The sequence below is a fragment of the Mytilus trossulus genome, chromosome 9 (genome assembly GCF_036588685.1).
Source record: "Mytilus trossulus isolate FHL-02 chromosome 9, PNRI_Mtr1.1.1.hap1, whole genome shotgun sequence".
Lineage (NCBI taxonomy): Eukaryota > Metazoa > Mollusca > Bivalvia > Mytilida > Mytilidae > Mytilus > Mytilus trossulus.
The window spans coordinates 6,653,459-6,668,607 of record NC_086381.1 but is presented as its reverse complement, the minus strand read 5'-3'; the positions used below and the strand labels follow the sequence as shown (position 1 = coordinate 6,668,607).

The window sequence follows — 15,149 nt, the reverse complement described above, 5'->3', positions numbered from 1 at the left end:
ACATATGACTCACCAAAGACACTCGAATTAAAATTCCCAAATCAACTGCAGGTTGGGAGATTTAAGAATTCGAACTAACATTAGTGCGCATCAATCAGGTAGATACAAATAGAAAGACATCCAACAATAAAACAGAGTTGACGGGGCTGGGTACTTGTACATCCCATCAACAAAATAACAATAAGTACAGAATTGAAAGAACTTCCAGTTATTGAAGCTAGTTCAAAGACAATTACAACTGATCATAACAAAACATGTATCTAAGGCCATTGCTTATGGGTAAAAAAATAATGTCATAATATTTTGTTGTGGCATTTTAACTTTTTAGTTAAAGCTTCACCGTTGAGTATGGAAAACAAAATAATACACTTTGCATCTTTGATAAACAGATTTTTAACAGGACAGTGGGTGAATTTTGACTGCTGGTATTGGGATACCATCGAGGAAGAAGGTCAACCAGTAGTACGATGTATAGACCAAATGCCTGTTAAAGTAGATACCAACTTGATACATGTTTGTGCAATAGTTGTTAACAACTTCCCTTAGTGCTACATTAATGACACTGAGGTTCCTCCCTGTAGTGTTATTTGCTAATGTAACAAGTGGCTTTAACCAGAATCGGCTACCTTCTGAAAAATTGATAATTTATAACGGTAAATCATTCAAATAAAAATAAATTTATTTGTAATAATATGTTAATTTTTGTCAAATGCTACTTTGTACAAACAACACAAAGTAAGTCTGCTTCATTTGAATACGGGGGACATCTCAAACTGCCACATTTGGTCCGGAGAGCATAAAACAAAACTCCGTTTTCATCTCCATTTTTATTATCCAACGGTTCTGCATTTCTATCAACGCAAGCGAAGTCTTTTTTAAAATGACCTGCGTTGCTACTCAACAGATAACCTTGATATTCTGAGGACCATCCTTTATAACAAGTCTTTCGACCTAAAATATTGATAAAATAATTATATTAATACATAATAAGTCACCATCTAATCCAAGAAAATATATATTGTCATGTGCTCACGGTTTTAATGCGTGCATTTATATTCTATAACCATACACAATCAATTAAAAATGTCATATACTTCATAAAAAAACGCTGAAAGTTTTTAAAAACAAATATATAAAATAGTACCACTAGCCTTTCGTAATTCTTAATTTGTTATCTATATAATTATTAAAGGAACCAGGCTGAAGATTTGTTACGCCAGACACGTGTTTCGTCTTCATAATACTCATCAGTGACGCTCAGATTAAAATAGTTATATAGTCAAACAAAGATGCAAAGCATTGAGAACTCAAAATTCCCAAAAGTTATGCCAAATACGACGAAGGTTATCTATGTCTGGGATAAGAACATCCTTGGTTATTCGACAAATTCATAATTTTGTCATCATGAATTTATAAATAATGAATATATACAAGAAAGAGTTGGAGAGCTATTAACGAAAAGGAAATAAAAATAATAGCCATATCCATGTAAGTTTAACTTTGCCTAAAGGGAGTTAACCCATAATTACTATAATTTAAGTAAGTAAGTAAGTAAGTTACTATTTTTTAGAGTGACATGTGTATCAAAACATACATTTATACAGTTATATACATAGCAATTTGACATTCACATTTGGTACATTGGACCTATGTGTCGCTTTGGCAATATTATATCATATTCGTAAAAACGTAAAAGTTTACAAATACAAATACAGAATGAGACGTAAAGTTATTTTTCTATGAATGAATACTGAGTTTACAAATTTTGTAGTTGGTATTTTATAGTGTTTCAGTAAATGAATAAGTTTTTCGCTGATTTAACAAAGATCCTTGGATAGTATATAAGCCTCATATGTAAATCTTATTTTTCTATATACATTGTAATTTTCACAATTTTTTTCAGAGAACAAATGCATTTGCAAAACTAAATGATTGATTAAAACATCCAATCTACGTTGTACCGAGTGTTCATTGAAGTGTTGTATTTTCATAAAAGCAAACAAAATTGAATATTATTTATTGCATAACAATGCAGGATTACCATAAAAAGCAGCAAATCGTTGGACCTTTCGCTTAAACAATGTTAAAAAAAAGCTTTTGTTCATATAGTTCAATAACAGATTAGTAATATTTCAGTCAAAGTGGCGTTGCTTTTATTATGATCATACACACAAACTTAGCATTCGTCATTTGTCTTTTTGAAACCGTTTATAAGCTTGATGTATAGTATGAGTTTTACTCATTCATGAAGACCAGAGGGTGACCTATTATGGTTGCTTATGTGTACGTCATTTTGTGTCGAGTGTAGAGTTGTCTTATTGACGATCGTACCACGTCTTCTTGGTTTTTTTCATAATCAAATTGATTATAAATCCTTTCGAATTGATCACAGTTTATAACATGGATTTACCTGGTATCATCAGGACCGTTGATCTGTGTTTTTTGTAACATACAGCACAAGGTACTTCCTTGTTGTTCATACTTTCAGACCATCCGGATGGCTTGTATGATGAACCAAGTTCATATTCACTACCGTATACTTGAGAATTGCCATATGATTGATGCAGTCCATTCTCTGGGTCAACAGGGAGACACAAATAGTTCACACCACCTCCTTTACTGGTATAATCAGTACCACCAACCTGTCCTTAAATACGCAAAAACATTATAGACAAATTCTACTATAGCGTAGAAATGAATGTTATAACATTTTTCTTGCCGAAAAATATGTTTTTTTAACTTCTTGTTTTGTAGGATTTCTGTTTTACATCATCTTTATTTCTATTGAAGTAAAAAAAAAAACATTAGTTGTTTCATTTAAACATTACTTAAGATGGAAAAAGATATTTAAGATTAAACAAAAAACTATTGTTCAATATATATATACATATAAAGTTCATTACCTGTATACACTAAATCCGCTCCTTTTGGACAACTTTTCTTACCCCAATGCACGTACGTCACTCCTACGATAAAAACCAATAAACATTTGTTAAGGTTCCACTAAAGTCAAAATATAGGGCACTACAGCAATATCTAATCTTTGCCTGTATTTTTCAACTTTAATAAACATTTTCATTTAAACATATTTAAAATATACACACTGTGAAAATAGTGAATAATCTTGAAATTTTATGTTGTGGCCAAACCGGTTTTGGGAGTTAACACTAAACTTTCCAAAAAACTGGATGACTGTGAGATGACTTAATTTATTATTGCGAATCTTTTGAATTTATAATGATAACAATATTCGTTTTTGATGCGTTTTGTTATTTGAAAAAAGTGAAATCACAAAAATACTGAACTCAGGAGAAAATCAATTTGGAAAGTCCATAATCACATGGCAAAAATAAAAAAACAAAACGCATCAAAAACGAATGGACAAGAAACAAGAATGAATGGATTTTGCCATGTGATTATGGACTTTCCGAATGTATTTTCCTCTGAGTTCAGTATTTTTGTGGTTTTACTTTTTACATGCCTTAAACGTTATCATGGCTATATTAAAAGGCAAATATATTAATCTTGGTATAAAATATTATAACCTGTATTAGCAGGTTTGGTTGCCTGATGTGAACTTTCTTCTTTCCTTGACGTATGGAGATAATGTTTCATCATATCTATCAGAGACTGGTCTGATGCTGACAAGTCATAGTCTTTACATGCATGATTTTTGACAACTACAACAACAGTTGCTAGTACAATTGTTACTAATGGTAAATTCATGTTAATTCTGCAATGAGATATAATGTAAATAATATATAGGATTATAAATTGAAACTAGAGGTATCGAGACATATGTTTTTTTCGCAAATAAGTTTGGAAATATTGAATTCGGTGGTGCTGAATTATTTATATTTGTAACTTTACTGCTATTGTGTATTATATATACAACGAAAAATACATATCCCTCTCTTGAGTAGAATGGTGTGAATAAAGATCATTTCTTGTTATGAAACCGTTCAAGGAACCACAGTTGAATATCTTAAATCTAGGGTATTTGAGATCATACAACAAAATAACAAAAGGAGTCAGAAACTATAACTTACCTTAGTTTGATTAATTAATACGCCAAGGAGTGATGTCTTCTTATTTTGGCTTTAACTTTTATTTCATTTCCATTTTCTGAATACGAATATGAGAAATGTGCGTGACTGTATATTGATATTGAATATATGTATATTCCTTTCACCTATTTGGCAGACAGGCAAACAACAGCTGTTGAGGAATTTGATTTTTTTCTGAACAACTTTATTTTTCCTTTTCTTTTACTTGTTGCCCTCTGGATATCTATCTGTATTTGTGTGAGGGTCTATGAAATGATATTGAAATGAGTGTGTTAACCTCCTTTTATATGACTTGCATAGATCGTTGACGTTGTGATTTCTTCTAATAACCTGATGTTCAGTGGTTGTCGTTTGTTGATGTGGTTCATACGTGTTTCGCGTTACTCTTTTTTATATGGAATAAACTGTTGGTTTTTCTCGTTTTAATGGTTTTACACATGATATTATAACTTACCACTTGTACTGTTTGGATATATGCATTGTATTTTTGAGGTTCCATAGGTAGAGCCACTGCTGTGTAGATAGCTTCCTCTTTTTCAGATGTCACTATATTAGAGCACTTGTCTTTGCTTTCCAGTTCATAACATTTGTTTGATCCATGTGTGTCCAAGTCTGCCTCTGGTGATGCTTGTACATGCATGTCTTATTTGGGATGTGTAGATGAAACGTAAAAAACTATCAACCAGGTATTTTTGTCATTTTTTTTTGGTATATAAATTATCCCTCCCCCTACTATCAGCAGTTGAGGAATGTCCCCTTAAGCAGAAGAAAACGCTTATATTTCTTTTATCTTTCCAACGTTTTGTTACGGTCTAGTAAATATATATAATACTGATGAAAATTGATTTAGTTTATAAATACTGTAAGACAATATATTTTTTATTATAATATATTTTAGATATAAAAGAAAAAAAAAACATTCCATTTAACACAAAATCATAAGGATGTTTTTTTCTTCTCCACGTATAATTAACCTTTGTCCATTTACCAGAAAGCGTTTTTCTTTTCTTTTTTAGTGATAGTCCTAACCCTTTCGACCGGTCGTCCAAATTTTTTATATCATTTTAACATACAGTTATTTCTTTCTACGAAAACTGCTATTCTCTGTACAAAGTTTCGTTTCCTAAGTTGATACCTGTTCTGATTAGCTGTTTTTCTCTGAATGTAGTATTCGCTTAAAAGTCAGTGGTTTGTACTGACACGTTTTATAAAATAACTCTTATACTTTCTGTTGATTAATTAAGAACCTATTAGGAAACTATGGCTCCAACTTCTAAAACTAGTAGTCATATTCATCTTTTAGATGGACTTTGTCTAAATGAATAGAAGCCCGAGTTTCTTAATACTGTAAAAATAATTTTGTTAACGAACAGTCTAAGAAAGGCATGTTTTAAATCATACCAATACCAAATCACTAATTGCTGAGCTGATGACACCCTCGAGTATTATCACTAGTTCTATTGGATTTACTTGTTTTTAAAATTTTACCAAGTTCTGATTTTAAGACCGTCAAACTCTTTGTCTGTGTATTGAATTCAATAGTGATTTATTTGTTTCATCTCACCACTTGCTGAAAGCAATTTTCTAATTATTTCGCCGTGTCCTGTATCTCATTTTGCTAGCATAATGATAATCATATTTGTTAATTTTAGTTTCAGAGTTGTCTGTTTAAAAAAGAAAACTTCCAAGATACTCAAACTGGAAGCTACTGCATTGACTAAATCGAATGTTTGTTATATTTGTTTTTCATAAAAATTGTTATGACTTAGAACTTGAATTGCCTCAATTTTTTATTTTTTTCAAATGTGTCATGTCGCGGCCTATTCGAGATGAAAATACAGTAATGTGTGTTTTCTCAAAGTTAACTGTCGTGCAAGTGCCTTTAATTGCTTACTCGTGAAATTTGGTTGATAGTAGTCTCATGGGAAATTATAACACATATTACGGGTGTAATTAGTTTCAAATTTGCTTGTGTTTTTGTATTTTGGTGTGGAATAAATCCGCTGCACTTGCTTTGGAAACAACGAAACAGAATAATTGGCACCCTTGGATTTGTTGTGAAGAGAAATGGTGAAAGACTGCATTAAATGCGTGCAAACTATCACAAAAATAAGCCCTGAAAAATAATTTGTTTTTTTTCTCTTGGTGTTTTATCCAAGAGCCGTTACAATTATCATTTACTATGTCATCATTATTCAATATATATGTTATTCAGCACTTAATTTGTTGATGACGAAAGATTTGAAATATCGCACATTGATCATATATAAGTGTAAATTTAAATTTAAAGGACATACTTGGTCAACGCGAATTAATAAGTATCAAAACGACCAAACATTGGTTTATAAGTGTCAATTTAAATTTGAAGGACATACTTGGTCAACGCGAATTAATAAGTATCTTAACGACCAAACATTGGTTTATTTTGTATTCATAATTTGATTTTGTATTTCCCCGATGGTTTTGTTAATATCTACATGTGCTTCAAACCCTATATATATATATATGCTTTGTAGAGTTTAGGAGGAGATTTTGTTAGATATTGGTCAGATATACAATTACTGTGGAAAATTAAATTTGTATTTATACCGCTTAGAAACGAAATGACATTATTAGACGAATATTTAGTTTAGTCTAAGGACAATACCTTTTAAATTTTAACATTTAGACAAAATGGCAAACTACATTAATGGATTATCTTTGATGTTTGATAATGAAAAGTTAGAGAATACATCTATACATTTTCCTTGTTGGAGGCCGTTGGATGACCTATAATTGTTATATCTCAGATAGTTTAACCCTGGTCGATGGTTGTCTGGTGGCCAATGATACCCAAAAAAAACACATCAATACTTATTTTTTAAATAATATCTAAAAATATCTTAATGCTTATAATTGGTTATATGAAATTTAAAATTGATAAGTGTCTCCTGTTCGCTTTTCTCCTTGATAATATTTAGGATTGCATATTAAACAATAGTGCATACATTCCGAAGGATTAAGATAAAGATCAACGTGCGACCTTCAAGAATGATTTTAACATTTAACGTAAAGTATCGAAAATGTGAAACAATTCAATATAAAAACCATTGTTCGTTATAACATTTTAAAGATGTGTATACGGCAGTAGGTATTTTTTGTCAAATTGGCTAAACAAAACAGGATTCTGTGAAGTATTGTAACTTATATTTAGTGCAAGAAGAATTAACAAAAAATTCAAATAAAAAAAAATAAAAAAAAAGGAATGGTCCATCAATCCAAATATACCATCAACGAAATGAAGGAAAACCAATTGTAAGATTCACTTGGCTTGATAATTTCTGAAGAAATCAATAGATTGCAACTAGTTTTATATCTTGATAATCCTCCCAGAAGTATGACGGTTTTTTATCGTGTAATATGCACATTTACAAACACAATATCTAACTCCAAAGCTCGACTGGGAGATTTGTTTCATATCTTCAATTGGAAAAGGAAAGTTAAACATTTCTCGGTATGCCAACGATTTTATTTGTAAACTTTATAACAGTAGATGTTTTTATTGTTATCGACGACTAGATTGCTCATTTATATGTTTCGGTGATACGTGTGACGTCTCCTTATGCTGAGCTAGAACACAATATTGTTGAGGAGTCAGCTGAAGCATGCCAGCGGTATTGTTTGCTTTGATGAAGAATCATTGCTAATCTTGGATTATTTCCGCTCTTTTTTCGTCGGGTTGTTTTCTCTTTGGCACATACCCCGTTTGCATTATCAGTTGTATTTGTATCTGACCAAGATATTATTATGACTAGTTATAATCATCTCTGTAGTATAAACATATTTGTGAGGGTAATGTTGGTCAAATGATATGTGTTGTGGTGGTTAGGTATTATCTTCTTATAAATCAAAACAACTTTATCGTAATAGCACTTTAACATTTAAAGAAAATACGTCATACAATACCGCAATACTAAGTTTTTTGTCCAACAACAATCATTGATTTATGATATTGACATTAAAACATTGCAATAGACTCTATAAACGATAATAACTGGTCAAATGATGAAAGAGGTATACTAGTTCATAAAGGAGACTTAAAAAGGGACATTCGTGAATACATTAAGACTTCACAATTATAGCCAACATATTTACTGTTTCGCTTTGAAAATGAATAAAGTTACGTGATCTTAAGTTAATACGAAATTTTTCTAACAAATAGGTTAAAAAAGGGGAACAGTTTGTTCCGATAGGAAGACATATTGTTGTTGAAAGACACGTATTCCAAACAACAAAATGGGTTGTTTTGATGTATTTGCTTATGCATAAAAATTTTATTTTGTTATATTTATTCATATTTCAATCAATTATATCTATATTGACCATAATTAAACTATTCGAAAAAAATCAAACATTGTAATGGGAGTTTCCCTTGAAGAGAAGGACCCGGTTATTATTTAGGAGATAACAGTATTTTATTCTAAGCCTGGCCTTCGTAAAACGCAAACTGAGTTAACCTAGCGGCGTGTAAAATCAAGTAAACATCTGGTTTTACGAAGACCGAGCTTAAAATACAATACAGTTACCTACATTCAAATGCAGCCTATTTATAAGTATTTTGGCTTAAAATGACATAAATGAAAAAGAACTCTTGCATCTAAACTAAAGAGGAATGCAAGATACCAGAGGGAGAGTCAAACTCATAAATAAAAAAATAAACTTACAATGCCATGCCTCAACATAAAAAGACAAACAGACAAATGATAGTACAGAAGACACAACATAGAAAACTTAAAACTAAACAACACGAACCCCACCAAAAAGTAGGGGTGGTCTCAGGTGCTCCGGACGGGTAAACAGATCCTGCTCCACATGCAACATCCGTCGTGTTCCTTATATTTTATGAATCCGGTAAATATTCTAATTCGGTAGGTCAAATTCGTGAAAAGGGAAAAATAGTGTAGTTACGACATAAGGAACATATCCGATATCATCTGTGAAATGGTTATTCCATAACGGTCTATCAACTCGTGATGGCGTCCGTAAAATTTACGAAGGAATGATTTCAACTTCACCATTTCAAAATCTTGATTTAATAGCTTCCTTGTGATTAGCAATCCTCTATCAAGAAAATCATGATAGAAAATACAAGTCTGGGAATATCGTATCAATTGGGTCGTCACATGTATATTTTAGTTTCTTACCCCAAATTTTGTTTTTTGTCCATGGATTTATGAGTTTTGAACAGCGGTATACTACTGTTGCCTTTATGTATATAAACACGATGTCAAACATAAACGCTAGACGTATTTATAGTCACGTATCTTACTTTCTTTTTTATCTTGTGACAAATTACATACCTAAAAATGATGGCTTTCTTAATTAGGTACTGTTTAACGTAGAATTTAACCCTTCAAAATATTTTTCAACGTCCAATGAAAATAATCGTTACAAACAAATGTCATTAGAATTAAGAGCAATCATCTGAGTGCAATCATTCATATTTGAGCATTTTCTTGCTAATAAAATTTTTAGAACTTATTGACGTAAGGATGAATATTAAATGGATCTATACTTATGACCATGACAATAGGGAAGTTTACTTAATTCTTCCTTGGTGGTGTCTTTTATTTAACTGGTAGCGGCTATTTTGGAATACTGATTAAATTTATGCTTTAAGAAATTGATAATGAGCATTTGCTTCTGAGAGATAAGTCAGCTATCAGTAACACGTAGACTATTACTCATTATTGAAGGCCGTTCTGTGACCTTTAGTTATCAATATCTATGTCATTTGGTCTCTTGTGGAAAGTTGTCACATTGGTGAAGGCCGTTCAATGACATGTAAATTTTATTGTCTATGTAATTTGAGGCCGTACAGTGACCTATTGTCATTAATTTCTATGTCATTTGGTCTCTTGTGTAAAGTATTCTTATTGGTGAAAGATGTACGGTGACCTATATTTCTTAATTGCTATTTCATTTGGTCTCTTGTGGCAAATTGTCTCAGTGGCAATCATGCCACATTTTGTTTTTAGAAACGATGAATTGATTTAACTCATGTTATATACTGACTAGAATATTTTGATTGAAGGATGGTTGTGTAAAAATTGCTTCATCCCGTTGCTCGTGTAAGTACAAGTTTGATACTGTCACATTCGAAAAAAAGCTAACGGGATTGTGGGAACGACAGCATAGGGGGAAACATATGAGATATTTTGTTTATTACTTTAAAAATATTCTAATACAAATGCACAGTAGACATGAACAAATGTGGGAAAATTGACAATGAGACAACTACAGTCACGGACCACAGGACATGTATGAAAACAGCTACAGATCAGTATTTGGCCTTCAACAATGCGGAAATCAAAAAAAACATTTAGAAAAAAGTAAACATTGTGTTATTTTTTTAGTTTATTTACTGTTTCTTTCTAGACGTGTTTGTAAATTAAAAAAAACAGTACGTCACAGATGCTAGTTGTGTCAACATTAAAAAATACTGTTTCACACATCATTGAAATGTTTTCTGCTGTCTTTTACGTCATATTATATATATAACGAACGATTGTTTTCTCTTTAATTGTTTTCTTTTCGATTGTTTCACATTTGAACATAACGTGGCCTTTCAATTTGACTTTAGGGAGCTACCATTTGATTTATATGAGTTACTAGGATGAAATTAGAAGAAACAAATGGCAGAACATGTGTTTTGGGTTAAAAAAAAAAAAAGAAAAAAAGAAGGGCAGGATGAGCAAAAACAGGCAGAATGACAATTTGTGTAAAAAAAATAGAATAAAATAATAAATAAAAAATGCAGGACCAATTAGAATGAAAAATAAAAGGCAGAGATAAAAAGTAAAACAAATGCATAACAAATGTTTTTGTATTTCTTCATTTACAAAAATAGCATGGTCAGCTGTTCATGTAGTGTGAAGTCTGGAATAAATGTTGAATTACTAAAATAAATGTTAAAATGTTAAATACTGAATCTCACACTAAAACAAATGACGTCAAAATTTCGTCTGTACGCGGTATAAATACAAAAATCTTTTACCACAATAACACTATATCAGAAATTTATTTCCAACTAAAAATCTTTTGAAAACTGCATAGCAGATATTTATTTCCAATGGAAATTTGGTTGCAAATCATCATCATATCTGCATTTGCATTTTCTGTCTGTACTATATTCATCTGCCTTTGCTGCAAAAGGAGTACTAGACGTAAACAAAGTCAAAGTCAGTCAAAGTATACTAGTTGTTCGATGGACGGTAAGTTCATTATATTAGTTATTAGTTGATTAATTTGATTATTTATAAAATATTGGTTACATTATTATTAAATTTTACTTCTTTTTATGAAGTTAATCACAGCTTGATGTAAAATAATATAACTGAAAAACTAAATTATATACATTAAATCGCAACATCAGTATCTGTCTTGTCGTTACAAAAATGACTCTAAATTATGCTTTTGAAAAAACTACATCTGAAGGTTGAAATGTATAATCATAGACAAAACTTACTTACTTAATCCAAATTCACACTTATGGTTCACTAGCAAACAAATTGTGTTAACTTTATAAAATAGCAGTAGATTACTATAATTTAAAAAATGAATGTTCCACTATGACAACCATGGTTTATGAAATACACACTTTTATATTAACATTCATCAGGAACGCCAAACATAAATCTTTGAAAAACGAGGATAATTAAATACAATGGTTGTATGTCCTAAAAGGGTTAGTTGCATTGTGTTATGCTTTTGACAACCAATTTTTCAAACAGCTCAATTGTATAGTTGTGGTAAAGGTTTTTCAAACAGTCAATTGTACAGTTGTGGTAAAGGTGATTGATTTTTAACCATGAACAGGTGTCTTAATAATATTTTTGTTGCTGTCTAGTATCTTTTTTTTCGTTCATTGTTTTGTACAAAAAATCAGTCTTTTCCTGTTAAAATTTCTTATAGTTGTCATGTTGAGGCCTTCACTAGCTTGATGTGCGTTATGAGTATTGCTCATTGTTGAAGCACTATGGTGACACATAGTTGTTAATTTCTACGTTATTTTGGTCTATTGGTGAGAGTTATTGTATTGCCCATCTGCTTGTTATTATATCAAAGTGTGAAAATCTTAATTCAATAAGATAAGAATTAGAAAAAGACTGAATATCAAACCAATTATGGTCCCTTGCTGGGCGATATGACATTTACATTATCAGAGCTCTCAATATAACAGTGTGGTCTCGAGCATCACTAACGAGACATTGATTGTCGACATGCAGAAAAATTTGTCCCGTTTATGTTATTTTACTATGCAATAAACATGAATATAAATTATATGGTCATTTTAATAAATTTCCTGGTGACAAAACTTAATTTTTTTCGAAAAACAAAGGATGTTCTTATCCTAGAAATTGATTATCTATCCCTATTTGGCACAACGTTTGGGAATTTTTGGTCTTCAATGCTGTTCAATTTTTTACTTGTTTTGCTTTATAACTAATTTGATCTCAGCGTTACTGATGAATCTTATGTAGACGAAACGCGCGTCTGTCGTATTAAATTATAATCCTGGTACCTTTGAAAACTATCAAATGTTGACAGATAAAACTAAGTCGTAAAACACTATAATTACTTCTGTTGCTATCATGATTACTACAGGAAGACATAACATGGTGCAATGCAAAGAAAGTTTTTTTTATCAAACAAGAATACATATGTTTATTATCTTGTTGATGTTTATTCACAAAAAGAAACGGCAGTTATTAATTGGTATAGTTCGCCAACACTAATGATTGATATCATTTCAATATTCCGATGTTTTGAGTTTCATTTACTAATGTATTTGCTACTGCTTGTATCAAGCGATTACTGATATTCAGAGATACTGCAAAAAATTAAATAATATCATAGAAATTTTGAATTTATTTTACAGCATCTGTCACAGTCATAGTCGCAGAACACGATACAAAAAAGAAGAAAATGGACTACACAATTTAAAATGTTTTATGATATGAATAAAAATATGTTTTAAGATACAGCTGTTTTATTGGAAGTTTGCAAATTCTTCATTTTTTCATATTTTATCAATCCATGGTGGAAATTAAACGAAATATGATTGAGATATGAGTTATTGCAAATGTTTTATGAATATTTATTTGTGTTGCTGTTTTATGTTATAAAAGTCAAATAAAGCTACGTTTCGTTCAGTAGACGGGTGCTTTTCTTTATAATTTTTACGAAATTTGTTATGTATGTTTTTCCATCTAAGGACATAATCAATATAAAAAAGAAAAAAGACATTTCCTAACTTTAGATTTAAATTAGTCTACTAACAAATTATATACATTTCTGTTGTTGTTGCTATAACCAATATTTTGAATTCAGGATAAATTTAAATAAATTTGTGACTTATACTCTAGGCATCTTATGATTAGATTCTTGTAGGTGATAAAACGTTCATGTAGAAAAGACTAGGGAACTATATTTTTGTATTAAATCTAATTTTTAATTCTTTGGTTAAAAGATGAAGGTTTATTTTCCATATAATTGATTTCAAGTCAGTGCCATTTTCAAAACGACTTCCATTTTTTACTTAAATGTTTATTATGATGGCGTCATCGGTGAACTTTGATTTTTATTAGTATTTGCTATTTTGCTACATTACAAATCTTCAAAAGGCTAAAAATTTATCGAATCTTAAATTATAGCAATCTTGTTTTTAATTACCTCATAAGTCAAATTCCTTACGAATATCAACGTTCTAACGGAACATGTCTTTGATATTGATACTAATTGATTTGCGTTGGCTTGAGGTGTCCTTCAGGTCACAATTTAAGAAAAAAATTTACAATGTGTGATATTGTAGCAAAACTGTCTTCAACAACTATCCAAACTGTGAACAAGATTTTAATTTCATTTAAGAATCATTTAGAAGATATTTAAAGTTTTATCAGATAGGCACATAAAAAATGGCCGTTAATACCAAAGAAGACTTATTACTCGATGAGCGACTGACAAAATTAATCAAAAACATTCAACTAAAAGACAAACGATATTCAATAATCTACAAAAAATGTAAAATAGAAAAACTGAGCAACACAGATTCTCTGTTCATACTACACTAGAAAAAATTAATAAGATGCATCTTTAATTGAACTAAAAGAGAAGCAAATATTCAAACTCATAAATCAAAAATCCAAATTGACAATGAAATTGCGATAAAAGAAAAAAATGATAAACTGTGTGATGAATGAAAACATTTAAATAATATCAAATGTGTGCAATGATAATGACTCTTTATAAACTAAAAATTAAAATAACTTGAATGCACACAACAGAATAGAATAATTGGTGTTTTTTTACTTTAAATTTTAATGGCAACCAATATGTATTAGAAAATTCAAGTTAACAATTATAAAAATCAGAGAGTTACATCTAGACCCGGGAACTATTTGCAACTGCAATATACAGGTTAAATGTAAATGATACAATTTTGATTGTTAAAACCCGTTTTTTGCGGGTAACTCATTGCGACAATATGAACACGATCATTTTCATGTGATTGAGTTACCATATCCATACATTGTATACAGTATATAAAGGCAAACATTACTCATAATCGAACGTTGGAAAGTTGCTTGGAAGTACTGTTGTAAGCAGTCTTATAATATATGTATAGTCACTTCCATGATGAATCATACTATCATACGCAGAATTGTGTGCGGAATGCAACAAACTCCAGCAGTTTAGGCCTGACACGAGAAACACTACGTCAAAAAAAGAAAAATCACTGACACGGCATATCAAGCTGCATGAATTTGTAACATCGCATCATATTATTCATTGTTTGCCTGATAGCCTTGAGAAAAGAGTACGAACCCTTGATACGCAGACTGCTTATTTTCAACACTATGTTCCAATGACCAATCAAATGGCCACATCTTACTGTAAGGTTTCGTAGGGAAAATGTGCGGCTATTTCAAATCGATCGACAATGAAATATTCGTAATTGAAGATGTCATTGGTCAGATTTGAACCCATCTCATTCAAAAACGACAAACGGTAGTATTGTGTTTGCCTCGTGAGAAAACAATC

At 30.7% G+C, this 15,149-nt stretch overlaps 1 protein-coding gene across 2 annotated transcripts; it reads right to left on the bottom strand.

Annotated features, from left to right (window-relative positions):
* Positions 1-660: 660 nt before the first annotated feature.
* Positions 661-4,910, bottom strand: LOC134683531 (uncharacterized). Of its 2 annotated transcripts, XM_063542841.1 has the most exons (6): positions 4,522-4,909; positions 4,050-4,125; positions 3,546-3,733; positions 2,904-2,966; positions 2,411-2,647; positions 661-951 (listed from the first exon to the last, which is right to left on the bottom strand). In XM_063542841.1, the coding sequence occupies exons 3-6, from the start codon at positions 3,724-3,726 to the stop codon at positions 713-715; spliced, it is 720 nt and encodes a 239-aa protein (XP_063398911.1). In that variant the 5' UTR covers positions 3,727-3,733; positions 4,050-4,125; positions 4,522-4,909; the 3' UTR covers positions 661-712. The 2 variants fall into 2 exon arrangements, with proteins under 2 accessions (XP_063398911.1, XP_063398912.1); XM_063542842.1 differs by lacking the exon at positions 4,050-4,125 and having other exon boundaries at positions 4,522-4,910.
* Between the last annotated feature and the right edge of the window lie 10,239 nt (positions 4,911-15,149).